Source organism: Pristiophorus japonicus, chromosome 19, assembly GCF_044704955.1.
Source record: "Pristiophorus japonicus isolate sPriJap1 chromosome 19, sPriJap1.hap1, whole genome shotgun sequence".
Lineage (NCBI taxonomy): Eukaryota > Metazoa > Chordata > Chondrichthyes > Pristiophoridae > Pristiophorus > Pristiophorus japonicus.
Genome location: NC_091995.1, coordinates 13,995,131 through 14,014,116, shown reverse-complemented (window position 1 = coordinate 14,014,116; position 18,986 = coordinate 13,995,131). Strand labels below are relative to the sequence as shown.

Genomic DNA, 18,986 nt, shown 5'->3' with positions numbered 1-18,986 from the left:
AAAGCTGGTCGTTAATACATTGCTGTTTGTGGGAGCTTGCTGTGCGCAGATTGGCTGCCGCGTTTCGTACATTACAGCAGAGGCGACACCTCAACAACGAGTTATTTAGCTGTAAAATACTTTGGGAAGCCCTGAAGTTATGAAAGGCGCTATCTAAATGACAACAACAACAAATTGTATTTATATAGCGCCTTCGACGTAGTAAAGCGTCCCAAGGCGCTTCAGTGAGTGTTATAAGGTGTGGGGAGGGGGAAAAATAAGTATTTATTATATATTTGTGTTTTCTAATCATGTCTGTTAATCTCTTTTAGTCTATCTATCGCTCTATCTGTAGCTGGCTATATACCTGTTTCTAATATCTCTCCAATGTAGCTATCTGATTATGTCCCTATCAGTATTGTGTGTGTATGTGTGTGTGTGTGTGTCCCCGTCTCACCTTTACATGTCTTTCTATCTGTGTGTCTATTTATTTTGTATTTCCCATCGCAGTGTTCACTGATGCGTCGATCTGTCACTGCCTATATCTCTCTCAGTCTATCCCTGGCGCTTGTGCTGGTTTTTGTCATTTGTTTCCAGCTGCACTTTCAGTGTTGTTTCTGTAGCTCAACACACAGACAGAGAGAGAGACAGACCCTCTGCCTCGGCTCTCAGGATTATCCCTCTCAGGGTTTGGGGGTTTGTAGGAAGCAGGACTCTGTTGGGGGGCGGGGAGGAGGGGTTTGCTGAGCAGCAATGAGCCGGGCAGCAGCGGCGGAGCCCCCCGAACTACCCCAGCCCCAGGAGCGCTGCCTGCCCCGTACCTTCCTGCTCAGCTTGCGGATCCTCTTCGACATCCTGGACCAGGAGGGCCGGGGTGCGGTGGAGCTGCGGGAGATCGAGAGCCGCTGGCGGGCTGGCGGGGGTGAGGGCGGCGGGGGAGAGCCGGCGCTGCCCGCCGGGCTGATGCCGTGCCTGCGCCGGGCGGCCGAGCCGAGCGGCGGCCAGCTCACTTTCCCCCGCCTGCTGAGCGGCATCCGGGCAGCGCTGCAGCAGGACAGCGAGAGCCCGAGTCCGGGGGGCGGGCAACCCCAGCACCAGCTCCAGCACCAGCAGCAGCTCCAGCAGCAGCGCCGAGCCGACCGCTCCACTCTGGCCGCCTCCGGCCACAGCGACCTGGGGGGCAAGGGGACAGACAGCCCGGGACCAGACTGCAGGATCTGGACACAGGGTGAGTAACTATTACTAATATACACACCGTTCATCATAGTGAATGAATATCAAACTATTACTAATATACACACTGTTCATTATAGTGAGTGACTATCAAACTATTACTAATATACACAATGTTTATTACAGTGTGTGAATATCAAACTATTACTAATATACACACTGTTCATTACAGTGAGTGAATATCAAACTATTACTAATATACACACTGCTCATTATAGTGAGTGAATATCAAACTATTACTAATATACACACCGTTCATTATAGTGAGTGACTATCAAACTATTACTAATATACACACTGTTTATTACAGAGTGAATATTAAACTATTACTAATATACACAATGTTTATTACAGTGAGTGAATATCAAACTATTACTAATATACACACTGTTTATTACAGTGAGTGAATATCAAACTATTACTAATATACATACTGTTCATTACAGTGCGTGAATATCAAACTATTACTAATATACACACTGTTCATTACAGTGAGTGAATATCAAACTATTACTAATATACACACTGTTTATTACAGTGAGTGAATATCTAACTGTTACTAATATACACACTGTTCATTACTGTGAGTGAATATCTAACTATTACTAATATACACACTATTTATTACAGTGAGTGAATATCTAACTGTTACTAATATACACACTGTTCATTACAGTGAGTGAATATCAAACTATTACTAATATACATACTGTTCATTACAGTGCGTGAATATCAAACTATTACTAATATACACACTGTTCATTAGTGAGTGAATATCAAACTATTACTAATATGCACACTGTTTATTACAGTGAGTGAATATCTAACTGTTACTAATATACACACTGTTCATTACAGTGAGTGAATATCAAATTATTACTAATATACACACTGTTCATTACTGTGAGTGAATATCTAACTATTACTAATATACACACTGTTTATTACAGTGAGTGAATATCTGTTACTAATATACATATTGTTCATTACAGTGCATGAATATCAAACTATTACTAATATACATACTGTTCATTACTGTGAGTGAATATCAAACTATTACTAATATACACACTGTTCATTACTGTGAGTGAATATATAACTATTACTAATATACACACTGTTTATTACAGTGAGTGACTATCTAACTGTTACTAATATTCACACTGTTCATTACAGTGAGTGAATATCAAACCATTGCTAATACGCATACTGTTCATTACAGTGAGAGAATCAGATTATTAATAACATACATACTTTTCATTAAAGTATCAGATTATTAATTATATAAGTACGTTTCATTACAGTGAGTGACTATCAGATTGGTAATAATATAAATACCTTTCATTGATAAATAGTCCTGCAACTGACAGTAGGAACTGGGCAGCGAGTGTGTGAATAGCAGATTATTAATAAAATATAAATACTTTCCATTAATAAATAGTCGCACAATAGAAACCAAGAACTTGGCAAAGAGTGACTATCAAAAAAATTAATATATTTAATAATAAAATAGTCCTGAAACAGGCAGCAGGAACTTGGCAGAGGGAAAGTGACTACCAGATTATTAATAATAAATGTATAATAATCTGGCAATGGAGAGTATGAACTCAGCAGGGAATAAGTAAATATCAATTATATTGATAAATAAATGCATGTACTGTACTAAACAATGAATAAACCGTCTGGGAGTAGAGGGCTGCAACTCGCGACTCATTTTTTTCATCACTTCTCCCAACCCATCTCTCTTACTTACTCCTTTATCTATCTCTTGTTTTCTTTCTCACTCTTTCTCTTTAGCGCTCCCTTTCGCTCTGTCTTTGTCTCTCTCTATTTCTTTCTCTGTATTTCTCTGTATATCATTTATTTCTGTACTTCTCGTCCTCTCCCTCTTTCTCTCTCTTTCCCTCTCTCTCCTCTATCTCTCTATTTCGCGCTCTCTCTTTTTCTCTACCTCCCTCTCTTTCTTTCTCTCTTTCTTTTCCTCTCACACACACACAATCAGACAGACCCCTCTCCAGGAAACCTTTTCCAATATGAATGTCATGCACTGAATGACTTCAGCCCCTGTGGGAGCAGCCTCTGTTGTTGAATCATTAAATGCCAATCATGTTCACTGGTAGACCATGTGTGCAATCAGTGTGTGCAATCGTGAACATCCGGAATCAGTCCAATTCTAAACTGCAGCTGTTTTGTTTTACGGAGAGCGGGAGAAAGGTGCGAGGTATGCTAGCAAGTACAGTGTGCGAGAACGACCCAGAACAGGCCTAGATCCACAAACAATGAATTGTTCCCAGCTGTAACATTTGTTGCGGAGTCCTTGAACAGACAGCCAGGTGTTAAACCCGCGGTGCGATACAGGGAGAGTCACAGCGAGACTTCAACAACAATAACTTCTATTTATATAGCGCCTTCAATGTAGTAAAACGTCCCAAGGCGCTTCACAGGAGTGTTATAAGACAAAAATTTGACACCGAACCCACATAAGAAGAAATTACAGCAGATGACCAAAAGCTTGGTCCAAGAGATAGGTTTTAAGGAGCATCTTGAAGAAAAAAAGAGAGGTAGAGAGGCGGAGAGGTTTAGGGAGGGAGTTCCAGAGCTTAGGGCTCAGGCAGTTAAAGGCACGGTCACTGATGGTGGAGCGATTCTAATCATGGATGCTCAAGAAGGCAGAATTAGAGGAGCGCAGACATCGCAGGGGGGTTGTGGGACTCAAGGAGATTACTGAGGTAGGGAGGGATTTGAACACTAGGATGAGAATTTTGTAACTGAGGCATTGCCGGACCAGGAGCCAATGTAGGTTAGCGAGCACAGGGGATGAACGGGACTTGGTGCGAATTAGAACACGGGCAGCCAAATTTTGGATCACCTCAAGTTTACATAGTGCAGAATGTGGGAGGCCAGCCAGGAGTGCGATGGAATAGTCAAGTCTGGAGGTAACAAAGGCAAGAGACAATCGTAACCTAACCTGTCCGTCAGGAAGCTGACCAGATCGGTTGCGACGCTCGTCTTACAACCCGGACCAATTTTAATCTCCATTGAATTCAACAGCAAATAATATCGGGCAGGGGGTGTAAAACCGCCATTCCACCATTCTCGCGAGTCCATTTAAATTAACCCCCTTCCTCTCAGTTAAAGGAAATGTAAGGCACAGAGCGAGAACCGGACCAAGAGGAGCGGGCAGGGAAGTGGAGCTGAGTCCATGATCAGATCAGCCGTGATCTTATTGAATGACGGGGCAGGCTCAGGGGGCCAAATGGCCTACTCCTGCTCTTATTGCTTATGTTCTTATGTTCTTATGAGAGCAGAATAAATGGGGTGGGGGGGGGGGGTTGGGGGAGGGGTGTAAAGATCTGCAGCAGCGCCTAGAATAATTGAGGTCAGTCATCGTGGCTAGAAAGCTCATCCCAGATGCTCACGTTGTCTGTTCAGTGTTACTGAGATCGTTCACAGCCTCGCCTTCTCACTCACAATATTAACTCGAAGATCCACTTCGGATCCCAAGCACGTAGCAAACCAAAGCAATATCAGTATAACGCACTGATTCCTGGGATGCGAGGGTTGGCTTGTTAGGAGAGAATGGGCCTATATTCTTGGAGTTTAGAAAGAAATAAAGAAAGATTTGGATTTATATAGCATCTTTCAAGACCACCGGACCTCTCAAGGTACTTTGCAGCCAATTAAGTGCTTTTGGAGTGTAGTCACTGTTGTAATATGGAAAAACGCAGCAGCCAATTTGCGCACAGCAAGCTCCCACAAAGCGCAATGTGATAACGACCAATTAATTTGTTTCTGTTATGTTGATTGAGGGATAAATATTGGCCCAGGACACCGGGGATAACTCCCCTGCTCTGCTTCACAATAGTGCCATGGGATTTTTTACGTCCACCTGAGAGAGCAGACTGGGCCTCGGGTTAACGTCTCATCTGAAAGATGGCACCTCCGACAGTGCAGCACTCCCTCAGCACTGCACTGGAATGTCAGCCTAGATTTATGTGCTCCATTCCCAAGCAGTGGGACTTGAACCCACGATTGAATGAGAGGCGATCGCATTGAAACATATAAGGTTCTGTAGGGATTGACAGGGTAGATGCTGAGAGGATGTTTCCCCAGACTGGGGAGTCTAGAACCAGGGGGCACAGTCTCAGGATAAGGGGTCGGCCATTTAGGACTGAGATGAGGAGGAATTTCTTCACTCGGAGGGTGGTGAATCTTTAGAATTTTCTGGCCCAAGAGGGCTGTGGCGGCTCAGTCATTGAGTATATTCAAGGCAGAGATCGATAGATTTTTGGATATTAAGGGAATCAAGGGATATGGGGATTGTGCAGGAAAGTGGAGTTGAGGTAGAAGATCAGCCATGATCTCATTGAATAGTGGAACAGGGTCAAGGGGTCGTGTGGCTGACTCCTGCTCCGAATCTTTATGTATTTATGTTCTCAAAGTGTAGTAAGTCCTTGAAGGCGGAGAGGAAAAAAAGCACAAATGAAGAGGGTGAGAGGGAGGGCTCGAGGGGGCAGGCTTTGTAGCAGTTGGCAGCCACCACTCTAGGCTGGTTCCTCATTTCACGCTCCTATTCACCAGAACTCAATCCCAAGTGATGAAAGGCTCAGGGATGATTTGAACAGCAAAAAAATTCATTAAGTAAACCTCGTGTCAGCAGCTAGCCAACCGTTATCTTGTATGAGACTATCATGCAGCAAATGCTGGATTAAATTCACAGTCTTCTAATCCAGGCTCCCATTGAATGCAGTAGCTGGACTTTCTCTGCAGCATGTGCTATTGATATCTGGCAGGGGATTACACGGGATCTACCAGAGATGCTTGGAGGGAGGGGGCAGCGAGAGGGAGGGAGGCAGAGGGATTTGCATCTGTAATCTTGTGGTGATATAAAAGGTCACATTGAGAGACAGCAGGGAAGGGAAGCGTGCAAGATTTTTTTCCAACAGGCACGTAGATACCTGCAGCACAGAAGGGGGCTATTCGGCCCATCGTGCTTGTGTCAGCTCTTTGAAAGAGCATTGCAGTTTAAAGAAAGGCTTGCATTCATACATTGCCCTTTCACGACCTCAGGAACCCAAAGCGTTTTACAGCCAATTAAGTGCTTTTTGAAGTGCAGTCATAGAAACATAGAAAACAGGTGCAGGAGTAGGCCATTCGGCCCTTCGAGCCTGCATCACCATTCAATATGATCATAGCTGATCATGCAACTTCAGTACCCCTTTCCTGCTTTCTCTCCATACCCCTTGATCCCTTTAGCCGTAAGGGCCACATCTAACTCCCTTTTGAAAATATCTACTGTTTGAATACTGTTGTAATGTAGGAAACGTGGCAGCCACTTTGCGCCCAGCAAGCTCCCACAAACAGCAACGTGATAATGACCGGATAATCTTTCTTTTTTTTTTAGTGATGTTGGTTGTGGGATGAGTATTGGCCCCAGGACACCGGGTAGAATGCCCCCTGCTCTTCCTCGAAATAGTGACCGCGGGATATTTTACGTCCGCCCGAGAGGTTTAACGCCCGGTCAGAAAGATGGCACCTCCGACAGTATAGTGCTCCCTCAGCACTGCGCTGGAAATGTTAGCTGAGGTTATGTGATGAGGTGGCTGGAGTGGGGCTTGAACCCATGACCGGCTGGCGTTGAGGTGAGTGTGCCACCCGCTCAGCTGCGGCTCAATCATCTAGTTCATCCATGTCCCTCTCACCCTGCTCTGTCCCCCTCGCTGCTTGGCTGCTAATATGCTATTCCTGAGGCAAGGTTTGCTATTGGCTACCTCGTCACTCCTAAAATCATTATCCATTGCACTTAGCTGTCGAAGTGAGTTTTTTGGTCAAATGAGCATTGATTCTGGCATATCTTCTTTTACTTTTGCGGCTTATCAAAGTGAAGGTGTGAGTGCTGGGGAGGGGAACACTGACCAGACACTGCCAGGTCAGTTAGAACATTCTTCGGTACAATTCAAAGGTCCTTCCACAGGATGCTAACGATGTGCCTCAACATCATCTCCTACTGCATGAGTGTGAAAGTTTTCCCTTTCCCAGTGTAGGCGCCCTGTGGACTGTCTGAGCGAAGGCGCCTATTTATGCTGACTCTATGCCAAATAGAGTCAGTTTACTGTTGTTGATCCACACCCACTGGAAACTGGATTGAAACTGCACCAACACCTTTTCTGTAATATCTTTCCAGCTAGCATTAAAAAGAGGTTTTCACACCATTGTTCTTGACTGTATTCCAACACAGTCCCAGAGGGGGAAAGGACAGTGTGTGACCCACTGCACTACCCAGTCCCAGAGGGGGAAAGGACAGTGTGTGACCCACTGCACTACCCAGTCCCAGAGGGAGAAAAGCAGTGTCTGACCCACTGCACCACCCAGTCCCAGAGGGAGAAAGGACAGTGTGTGACCCACTGCACTACCCAGTCCCAGAGGGGGAAAGGACAGTGTGTGACCCACTGCACCACCCAGTCCCAGAGGGGGAAAGGACAGTGTCTGACCCACTGCACCACCCAGTCCCAGAGGGGGAAAGGACAGTGTGTGACCCACTGCACCACCCAGTCCCAGAGGGGGAAAGGACAGTGTGTGACCCACTGCACCACCCAGTCCCAGAGGGGGAAAGGACAGTGTCTGACCCACTGCACCACCCAGTCCAAAGCTTTTTTATTCCATCTCTTTATCAAGATCCCATAGAGTGCAGTCAGTAGCTGTGTTAACATATCACTTCGGAGTGCAGGTAATGTCATTGTGTGCTCTGACTCTTATCTGCTCTGCCCGTCCCAAGATCGGAATGAAATCCTTTTAAGGAATGATTTATGTTGCAACCAATGGATTCACTGCACAACACCTTCAGTGTGCGTGGGCCTGGTGCCAATAATAAGAAGATACATGTATTTTTTTGCCAAACGCTTTTTAAAAGAAAACGCCTGCCGCTTTAATGTTTTCAATAAAGTTCCTCGTAAAGTCTCGGCGCACGGCCAGCAGGGGTGAAGCAGCCGAGACTTTACATAAACAGCACTTGGTCAGTGGGTGACTGATGGCTTGCTCATATTGCCTGCTGGCTCAGCTGTTAATGGGATCAGGGAGAGGGCAGAGTTAATGGTCCGTCAGAGCGAAACAAAGGCTGATTAAAGGGGGTTGTCACTGTGAAGGTCTGCATGTGTCCTTTGTAATCTCCCTACCTCCTCCTATTCACTGCTACATGTATACAGTTTTATTTTGCTACAGAGCTCCGAATTCCTCGATTAAAACCAGCGTTCAGATCGAATCCCTCGCTGCAGCAAATGGGAAGATGTGAAATGGAGTTGGTTATCCATGGACGGTGTCGCATTACTGTTAGTGGGAGCTTGCTGTGCGCAATTCTGGCTGCTGCGTTTCCCTACCTTACCACACTTCGCAAATGCTTCATTGGCTGTGACCCGAGGTGGTGAAAGACGCATTAGAAATGCAAGTCATACTGCGAGCCACCACGACTTGTAGAGCGAAGGGTTAAGTTTCCCCCGCCCCGCACGGCTTGTAGCAATTTTGCCTGCCGATCTGTCAATCTGGGACAAGGAGGCCTCTGTGTCAGTGCCGGTCCTGGCACACGGCTCTCGAAACTCCCGATGTACGACTTTAATGCCACTCCCACCAGCTGAGCGATTGTCTACAGTGAGAGCAGGATCTCGCCAGGCCGGTACACACACAGAGCTCTGTGTACAGCGACGGGCCGGGAGCCAGTTTCACTCAAGTCTTTCACTCCCTGTACAGGTGGCCTTGGGCACACCCCACACTACTGCACGGACCCTCCCCACACTGGTCCGTGGATCCCCCCACACTAGTCCACAGACCCTCCCCACACTAGTCCACAGACCCTCCCCACACTAGTCCATAGACCCTCCCCACACTAGTCCATGGACCCTCCCCATATTGGTCCATAGACCCTCCCCACACTAGTCCATAGACCCTCCCCACATTGGTCCATAGACCCTCCCCACACTAGTCCATGGACCCTCCCCACATTGGTCCATAGACCCTCCCCACACTAGTCCATGGACCCTCCCCACATTGGTCCATAGACCCTCCCCACACTAGTCCATAGACCCTCCCCACACTAGTCCATAGACCCTCCCCACACTAGTCCATGGACCCTCCCCACACTAGTCCATAGACCCTCCCCACACTAGTCCATGGACCCTCCCCACACTAGTCCACAGACCCTCCCCACACTAGTCCATGGACCCTCCCCATATTGGTCCATAGACCCTCCCCACACTAGTCCATAGACCCTCCCCACACTAGTTCATGGACCCTCCCCACATTGGTCCATAGACCCTCCCCACATTAGTCCATAGACCCTCCCCACACTAGTCCATAGACCCTCCCCACATTGGTCCATAGACCCTCCCCACACTAGTCCATGGACCCTCCCCACATTGGTCCATAGACCCTCCCCACACTAGTCCATAGACCCTCCCCACACTAGTCCATAGACCCTCCCCACATTGGTCCATAGACCCTCCCCACACTAGTCCATGGATCCTCCCCATATTGGTCCATAGACCCTCCCCACACTGGTCCGTAGACGCTCCCCACATTGGTCCGTAGACCCTCCCCATACTGGTCCGTGGATCCCCCCACACTAGTCCATAGACCCTCCCCACACTAGTCCACAGACCCTCCCCACACTAGTCCATGGATCCTCCCCATATTGGTCCATAGACCCTCCCCACACTGGTCCGTAGACCCTCCCCACATTGGTCCGTAGACCCTCCCCACACTGGTCCGTGGATCCCCCCACACTAGTCCATAGACCCTCCCCACACTAGTCCACAGACCCTCCCCACACTAGTCCATGGACCCTCCCCATATTGGTCCATAGACCCTCCCCACATTGGTCCATAGACCCGCCCCACATTGGTCCGTAGACCCTCCCCACATTGGTCCGTAGACCCTCTCCACATTGGTCCATAGACCCGCCCCACATTGGTCCGTAGACCCTCCCCACATTGGTCCGTAGACCCTCTCCACATTGGTCCATAGACCCTCCCCACATTGGTCCATAGACCCTCCCCACACTGGTCCGTAGACCCTTCCCACACTGGTCCGTAGATCCTTCCCACACTGGTTCATAGACCCTCTCCACATTGGTCCATAGACCCTCCCCACATTGGTCCATAGACCCTCCCCACACTGGTCCGTAGACCCTTCCCACATTGGTCCATAGACCCTCCCCACATTGGTCCATAGACCCTCCTCACACTGGTCCGTGGATCCCCCCACACTAGTCCATAGACCCTCCCCACACTAGTCCACAGACCCTCCCCACACTAGTCCATGGACTCTCCCCATATTGGTCCATAGACCCTCCCCACATTGGTCCGTAGACCCTCCCCACACTGGTCCGTGGATCCCCCCACACTAGTCCATAGACCCTCCCCACACTAGTCCATGGACCCTCCCCATATTGGTCCATAGACCCTCCCCACATTGGTCCATAGACCCGCCCCACATTGGTCCGTAGACCCTCCCCACATTGGTCCGTAGACCCTCTCCACATTGGTCCATAGACCCTCCCCACACTGGTCCGTAGACCTTTCCCACACTGGTCCGTAGATCCTTCCCACACTGGTTCATAGACCCTCTCCACATTGGTCCATAGACCCTCCCCACATTGATCCATAGACCCTCCCCACACTGGTCCGTAGACCCTTCCCACATTGGTCCATAGACCCTCCCCACATTGGTGCATAGACCCTCCTCACACCCATCTATCGACCCTTTCCCCACTCGTCCACGGACCCTCTCCCCACATCCATAGACCCTCCCCCTACTCGTCCATGAATCCTCCCCACATCCATCCACAGACCCTCCCCCACTCGTCCAAAGACTCTCACCCACTCGTCCATGGACCCTCCCCACACTCATCTGCAGACCCTCCTCACACTCGTCCGCGGACCTTGCCCCCACTCGTTCATGGACCTTCCCCACACTCGTCCATGGACCTTCCCCACACTTGTCCACAGACCCTCCCCACACTCATCCACAGACCCTCCCCATACTCGTCCACAGACCCTACCCCCATTCGTCCATCGACCTTCACCATACTCGTGCACGGATTCTCCCACACTCGTCCACAGACCCTCCCCGCTCTCGTTCACAGACCCTCCCGCTCTTGTCTATGACATCTCAATTGCTAATATAGGGGGCAAAAGGCAGGATTAGGATACAAGGTTTGATGCTCAAATTGTTTTATGGTGCGTTTCCAGTGTGATCCTTCTCTCATTTCAAATCCTCCCCCTCTGTCTCTCCCACTTCTCACTCTGACGTTGACTCTTCTTACTCTCTATCTCTTTCGGTCTTTCTCATTCCTGTGTGCAAGTTGGCTGCCGTGTTTCCCACATTACATCAGTGACTGCACTCCAAAAGTACGTCATTGGCTGTAAAGCGCTTTGAGATGTTCAGTGGTCATGAAAGGCGCTATATCAATGCAAGTCTTTTTTACTTTCTTTCTTTACCTCCTGCCTCTGTTTTTCTCTCTCACTCCCTCCCTTCTCCTTTCGCTCCATCCCTGCAGTCACTGTTGTAATGTAGGAAACGCAGCAGCTAAATTTGTACACAGCCAGCTCCCACAAACTGCAATGATATAAATGACCAAATAATTTGCTTTTTTGGTGGTGTTGATTAAGGGATAAATATTGTCAAGGACACCGAGGAGAACTCCGGTGCTCTTCATTGAAATATTGGCTGTGGAATCTTTCACATCCCCCTGAGAGGGCAGATGTAGGACTTGTTTTAAGATCTCATCCGAAAGACAGCATTCCCTCAGGACTCATCATCATCATCATAGGCAGTTCCTCGGAGTCGAGGAAGGCTTGCTTCCACTCCCAAAGTGAGTTCTTTGATGGCTGAACAATCCGATACGAGAGCCACAGACCCTGTTACAGGTGGGACAGACATTCGTCGAGGGAAGGGGTCGGTGGGGCTGGTTTGCCACGCGCTCCTTCCGCTGCCTGCGCTTGGCATCTTCATGCTCTTTGCGTTGAGACTCGAAGAGCTCCACGCCCTCCCGGATGTACTTTCTCCATCTCAGGCGGTCTTCGGCCAGGGTCTCCCAGGTGTCAGTGGTGATGTCGCACTTTACCAGGGAGGGTTTGAGGGTGTCCTTATAACATTTCCACAGTCCTCCTTTGGCTCGTTTATCATGAAGGAACTCCGCATAAAACATTTGCTTAGGGAGTTTCGTATCTGGCAAGCGAACTATGTGGCCTGCCCAGCGAAGCTGATCGAGTGTGGTCAGTGCTTCAATACTGGGGATGTTAGCCTGGGCGAGGACACTGATGTTGGTGCACCTGTCCTCCCAGGGGATTTGCAGGATCTTGCAGAGACACCGTTGGTGATATATCTCCAGCGACTTGAGGTGCCTTCTATACATCGTCCATGCCTCAGATCCATGCAGGAGGGACGGTATTACTACAGCCCTGTAGACCATGAACTTGGTGGTAGATTTGAGGGCCTGGTCTTCAAACACTCTTTTCCTCAGATGGCCGAAAGCTGCACTGGCACACTGGAGGCGATGTTGAACCTCTGCATCAATGTCTGCCTTTGTTGAGAAGAGACTCCCGAGATATGGAAAATGGTCCACGTTGTCGAGGGCCACGCCGTGAATCTTGATGACTGGTGGGCAGTGCTGTGCGGCGGGGACAGGCTGGTGGAGGACCTTTGTCTTACGGATGTTAAGCGTTAAGGCCCATGCTTTCATATGCCTCAGTGAATACATTGACTATATCCTGGAGTTCAGCCTCTGAATGTGCACAGACGCAGGCGTCGTCCGCATACTGCAGCTCAACGACAGAGGTCGGGGTGATCTTGGACCTGGCCTGGAGGCGGCGTAGGTTAAACAGCTTCCCACTGGTTCTGTAGTTTAGTTCCACTCCAGCGGGAAGCTTGTTGATTGTGAGGTGGAGCATGGCGGCGAGGAAGATTGAGAAGAGGGTTAGAGCGATGATGCAGTCCTGTTTGACCCCGGTCCGGACGTGGATTGGGTCTGCAATGGATCCGTTGGTAAGGATCACGGCCTGCATGTCGTCGTGAAGCAGACGAAGGATGTTGACAAACTTTTGGGGGCATCCGAAATGGAGGAGGACGCTCCATAGACCCTCACGGTTGACAGTGTCAAAGGCCTTTGTAAGATCGAAAAATGCATGTATAAGGGCTGGCGCTGCTCCCTGCATTTTTCCTGCAACTGTCGCGCTGCAAAGATCATGTCTGTTGTGCCCCGTAGGGGATGAAATCCGCATTGTGATTCCGGGAGGAGCTCCTCGGCCACAGGGAGAAGTCGATTGAGGAGAACTCTAGCGACAACTTTCCCAGTGGCTGATAGCAGGGAGATTCATCTGTAGTTGCCGCAGTCGGACTTGTCCCCTTTTTAAGGAATGGTCACAATCACTGCATCTCTGAGATCTCCCGGCATACTCTCCTCCCTCCAGATGAGAGAGATGAGATCATGTATCCACGCCAACAGCGCCTCTCCGCCATACTTTAGCGCCTCAGCAGGGATTCCATCTGCACCCGTAGCCTTGTTATTCTTGAGCTGTTTTATAGCTTTGCCTACCTCGTGCAACGTTGGAGTTTCACTGAGTTGGTGGTGGGCCGCATGCTGCGGGATGGAGTCGAGAACACTCGAGTCAAAGGCAGAGTCTCGATTGAGGAGATCTTCAAAGTGCTCCTTCCATCGGGCCCTGACAGCCTCGGTGTCCTTGATGAGTGTTTCCCCGTTCTTGTGGGGCCTTGGGAGTTTGGACCATAGGTGGCCTTGACTGCAGAGAAGAATCCTCGCCTGTCATGGCTGTCAGCCAGTTGTTGTATCTCCTGTGCTTTCTCCATCCACCACCTGTTCTTTAGGTCCTGGGTTTTTTGTTGGACCTGAGCCTTGAGCCGTCTGTAATGTTGTTTTGCAGCTCCCGAATAAGTGTTGTTGCTTGAGGCTCAGAAATGCTTTGCGCTTGCAATCAATTAGTTCTTTGATCTCCTGATGGGTTTTCATCAAACCAGTCGTGATGTTTTCTGGTTGAGTGACCAAGTGTCTCTTCACAGGCACTGGTTATAGAGGCCTGGAGGGCAGACCAAGCGCTATGGGGATTCAGCATCTCAGGGTCATCAAGGCACGCCAGATTGTCTGTGAGGCGCTGGCTGTATAGGGCTCTCTTAGCTGGGTCTCTAAGTGCCCCGGCATTAACTTATTTGCGGAACTGTTTCTGCTGTCCCCTCTGCTTTGGGGCTATGTTAATGTCGATGATGGATCGGATTAGGCGATGGTCCGTCCAGCAGTCGTCAGCTCCTGTCATGGCGCGGGTGATGCGCACATCCTTGCGATCCCCGGCTCGGACGATGACATAGTACAAGCAGCACTGCACTGGGAGTGTCAGCCTAGATTTATTTGTGCTCCAACCCCCAGAGTAGGACTTGAACTCACGACCTTCTGACTCAGAAGCGAGAGTGCTACCCACTGAGCCGCAGCTGACATTTGGGTAAGTAGTTTGAAAAGGAAGATGTAAATGGGTACCGGGGAAGGGTGGGTGGGGGGAGGGGGGTGGGTACGGATCAGTGGAGCCGGTTTCCAGTTGGCGAGCTCGAGTGCGACGGGCCTATAACTTCCAGCGCGTTTGTCACCATGTTGGGTGCCAGATTAGGTGGCATTTGGCTCGCGTCAAGACCCATGACAAGATCTTGGACAACGTGGACCATTTTCCATACCTCGGAAGCTTACTCTCAACAAGGCCAGGCATCAATGACAAAATCCAACACCGTCTTCAGTGCGCCAGTGCAGCCTTCGGTCACCTGAGGAAGAGAATGTTTGAAGACCAGGCCCTCAAAACTGCCACCAAACTCATGGTCTACAGAGCTGTAGTGATACCCGCCCTCCTATATGCTTCAGAAACATGGACCATGTACAGCAGGCACCTCAAGGCACGAGACAAGTACCGCCAACGTTGCTTCAACAAGATCCTGCAAATTAATTGGCAGGATAGACGCCCCAACACCAAATGTTCTCGCTCAGGTCAACATCCCCAGCATCGAAGCATTGATCACGCCCGATCAGCTCTGATGGACGGGCCACATCGCCTGCATGCCCGATACAAGACTCCCAAAACAAGCACTCGACTCAGAGCTCCGACACGGCAAGCGAGCCCCAGGTGGGCAGAGGAAACACTTCAAGGACCCCCTCAAAGCCTCCTTAAAAAAGTACAATATCCCCACCGACACCTGGGAATCCCTGGCCTAAGACCATCTCGAGTCTCTTCGCCGGGAGCACGCTGAAGCCAAGCGCAAACAGCAGAAGGAGCGAACGACAACCCAAGCACCCCACCCACCCATCCCTTCAACCACTGGTCTGCCCCACCTGTGGCAGAGACTGTAGGTCCCGCATTGGACTCTTCAGTCACCTGAGAACTCATATTAGTGTGGAAGCAAGTCACCCTCCACTCCGAGGGACTGCCTAAGAGAGACTTGGCTCGCGTCGAGAGCTTTTGAATTGCAAGCCAAAAAATTCACACAGGCGACGTCGCTGACCCACACAGCTGCAGACATCGATCGACTTCAGAGGCATCGCAGACGCGGAGCCAGACAGACGGAGGCACACGGCTGGCTCTGTAGTCTAGTTGGCTGGGAGCCGGGGTACTGGGAGCGGCTGCTGCCTACTCGTGCTCAGGGAAGTTTGTTCTATGAATCTGTTCCTACGGTTACAGTGGCAAAGTGGAGGCACTGCTGCACACGTACATCCTGGAAAGGGGCAGGAGCCAACCTTTCCATTGGTTTCGGTCCCTGCCACAAACCCCATTCCCTAGCCACTGACTCCATCCCACTCCCCAACTTCTGTCTGAGGCTGAACCACACTGTTCGCAACCTGGGTGTTATATTTGACCCTGAAATGAGCTCTCGATCACACATCCGCGGCATAACTAAAACCGCCATTTCCACCTCCGTAACATCGCCCGTCTCCGCCCCTTGCCTGAGCTCATCCGCTGCTGAAGCCCTTATTCATGCCTTTGTTACCTCTAGACTTGACTATTCCAACGCACCCTTGGATGGCCTCTCACATTCCACCCTACTTACACTAAAGGTGATCCAAAACTCGGCTGCTCGTGTCCTAACTCGCATCAAGTCCCGCTTACCCATCACCCCTGTTCTCGCTGACTTACGTTGGCTTCCGGTTAAGCAACACTTCGATTTCAAAATTCTTATCCTTATTTTCAAATCCCTCCATGGCATCTCTGTAATCTCCTCCAGCCCCACAACCCCCCCACCCCCCGCCCCCCCCCCCCCCCCCAAGATGTCTGCGCTCCTCAAAATTTGCCCTTTTGAGCATACTTGATTGTAATCGCTCAACCATCGGTGGCCATGTCTTCTGTTGTCTTGGCCCGAAGCTCTGGAATTCCCTCCCTAAACCTCTCCACCTCTCTATCTCTATTTCCTCCTTCAAGCTCTTTAAAACATACCTCTTTGGCCAAGCTTTTGGTCACCTGCGCTAATTTCTACTTATGTGGCTCGGTGTCAAATTTTTAATCTCATAACACTCCTGTGAAGTGCCTTGCGATGTTTCACTACGTTAAAGGCGCTATATAAATACACTTTATTGTTGTTGTCAAATGATAGGGTTACAGCCAGCCTGGGAGAATCACCCGCACATTGCAAAGGCCCTGGGCTACCTGTGATTGCTTTCCCCGTCTTGGCTGCTGTCTCCACGTGCGGTCCTTTCCAAGGGGCAGGAGGAGGCTCGCGTGGAGCATAAACGCAGCCGGCAGGCACTGGGTGGGCCAAACAGCCTGTTTCTGTGCTGTAAGCTGCATGTGATTTCACTTCAGTGCAGTGTGTGTGTGTGTGGGTGTGTATGTGTCTGGCCTGTCGAACAATGTCTCAATGATGCCGGCTCTCTCTCTCTCTCTCTCTCTCTCTCTCTGTGATGACGCAGCGCTTACATTGACACCCATCCTCAATGCTCCTTGCCCGCTCTCCCCCAACCTCGCCAAAGCTTCCCTCTCCTTTCGACTAAACAAACAAACCCCTTGAAAAGAGTTAAGTGGGGGCCAATTTGAACCTATGCAACCCACCCCGTCGGGGAGACTGACGGGATCAGGGTGCGATACTGCTTTCACACCCCGCCAAAGTTCCCTGTAATTTGTTTTTTGGGAGGGTGGGGGGTGGTGGGTGGGGGAGGGGTGCATGGCCCCTTTAAGTAGCTGCGCGGCCCATTCAAATGTTTGCATCCTGCGCGGTTATTCCAATTGAGAAGCCAGCCTGCGTGGGAGCTCCAGACAACCGTCTGGCCACGCAGCTTGAAGGGATCATTGCCCCGATTTTGATCTATGTTGGAGTCTATGTGTGATATCGGGCAGGGGTGCTAAACCAGCGTTCCGTCGGGATTCTTCCCCGAGAAGAGTTCGGTTAAAGTGACCCCCACCCCCCTCACACCCCCCGCCACCCCATCCACCCCCCATGATAGTCTCGGCATTGGAGCTGCCTCCTACTCCTCAAGTTCCATTTGACTCTCCATTTCGAGGGTATACATATCAGGAAAGGATGAACTGGCCGGGTCTATTTTACCTTGAAAAAAGAAGGCGGAGGGGTGACCTTATATAGATCTTTAAAATTATGAAAGGTTTTGATAGAATGGATACAGAGAGAGCATAAGAACATAAGAACATAAGAAATAGAAGCGGGAGTAGGCCATACGGCCCCTCGAGCCTGCTCCGCCATTTAATACGATCATGGCTGATCCGATGATGGACTCAGGTCCACTTCCCTGCCCGCTCCACATAACCCCTTATTCCCTTATCAGTTAAGAAACTGTCAATCTCTATCTTAAATTTATTCAATGACCCAGCTTCCACAGCTCTCTGAGACAACGAATTTCACAAATTTACAAGGAATTCCTCCTCATTTCAGTTTTAAATGGGCGGCCCCTTATTCTAAGATTATGCCCCCTAGTTCTAGTCTCCCCCATCAGTGGAAACATCCTCTCTACATCCACCTTGTCAAGCCCCCTCATAATCTTATATGTTTTCATAAGGTCACCTCTCATTCTTCTGAATTCCACTGAGTATAGGCCCAACCTCCTCAATCTTTCCTCATAAGTCAATCCACTCATCTTCGGAATCAACCTAGTGAACCTTCTCTGAACTGCCTCCAAAGTAAGAATATCCTTTCTTAAATATGGAAACCAAAACTGTACGCAGTATTCCAGGTGTGGCCCCACCAATACCCTGTATAGCTGTAACAAGACTTCCCTGCTTTTATACTCCATCCCCTTTGCAATAAAGGCCAAGATTCCATTGGCCTTCCTGATCACTTGCTGTAACTGCCTACTAACCTTTTGTGTTTCATGAATAAGTAACCCCCAGGTCCTGCTGTACTGCAACACTTTGCAATCTCTCTCCATTTAAATTAAAACTTGCTCTTTGAATTTTTTCTGCCAAAGTGCATGACCTCACACTTTCCAACATTATACTCCATCTGCAAAATTTTTGCCCATTCACTTAGCCTGTTTCCACTTGTGGAGAAGAGCAAAACTAGAGGCCATCAATATAAGATAGTCACCAAGAAATCCAATAGAGAATTCTGAAGCAACGTCTTTACCCAAAGAGTGGTGAGAATGTGGTACTCGCTACCACAGGGAGGCTTGAAGCAAATAGTACAGATGCATTTGAGGGGAGGCTAGATAGGCACGTCAGGGAGAAAGGAATAGAGGGTTATGCTGATAGTTTCATGAGGAAGGACGGAAGGAGGCTCGGGGGTGGAGCATAAAC

The 18,986-nt window shown here is 49.4% G+C and overlaps 1 protein-coding gene across 1 annotated transcript in view; it reads left to right on the top strand.

The window, feature by feature from the left end:
• The first annotated feature begins 645 nt into the window (after positions 1-645).
• Positions 646-18,986, top strand: part of LOC139230362 (suppressor APC domain-containing protein 2-like) — a 75,917-nt gene continuing 57,576 nt past the window's right edge. Inside the window, exon 1 of the mRNA XM_070862190.1 lies at positions 646-1,207. Within this exon, the coding sequence (XP_070718291.1) occupies positions 733-1,207 (475 nt within the window). The 5' untranslated portion in view covers positions 646-732. The remainder of the gene's footprint in view (positions 1,208-18,986) is intronic.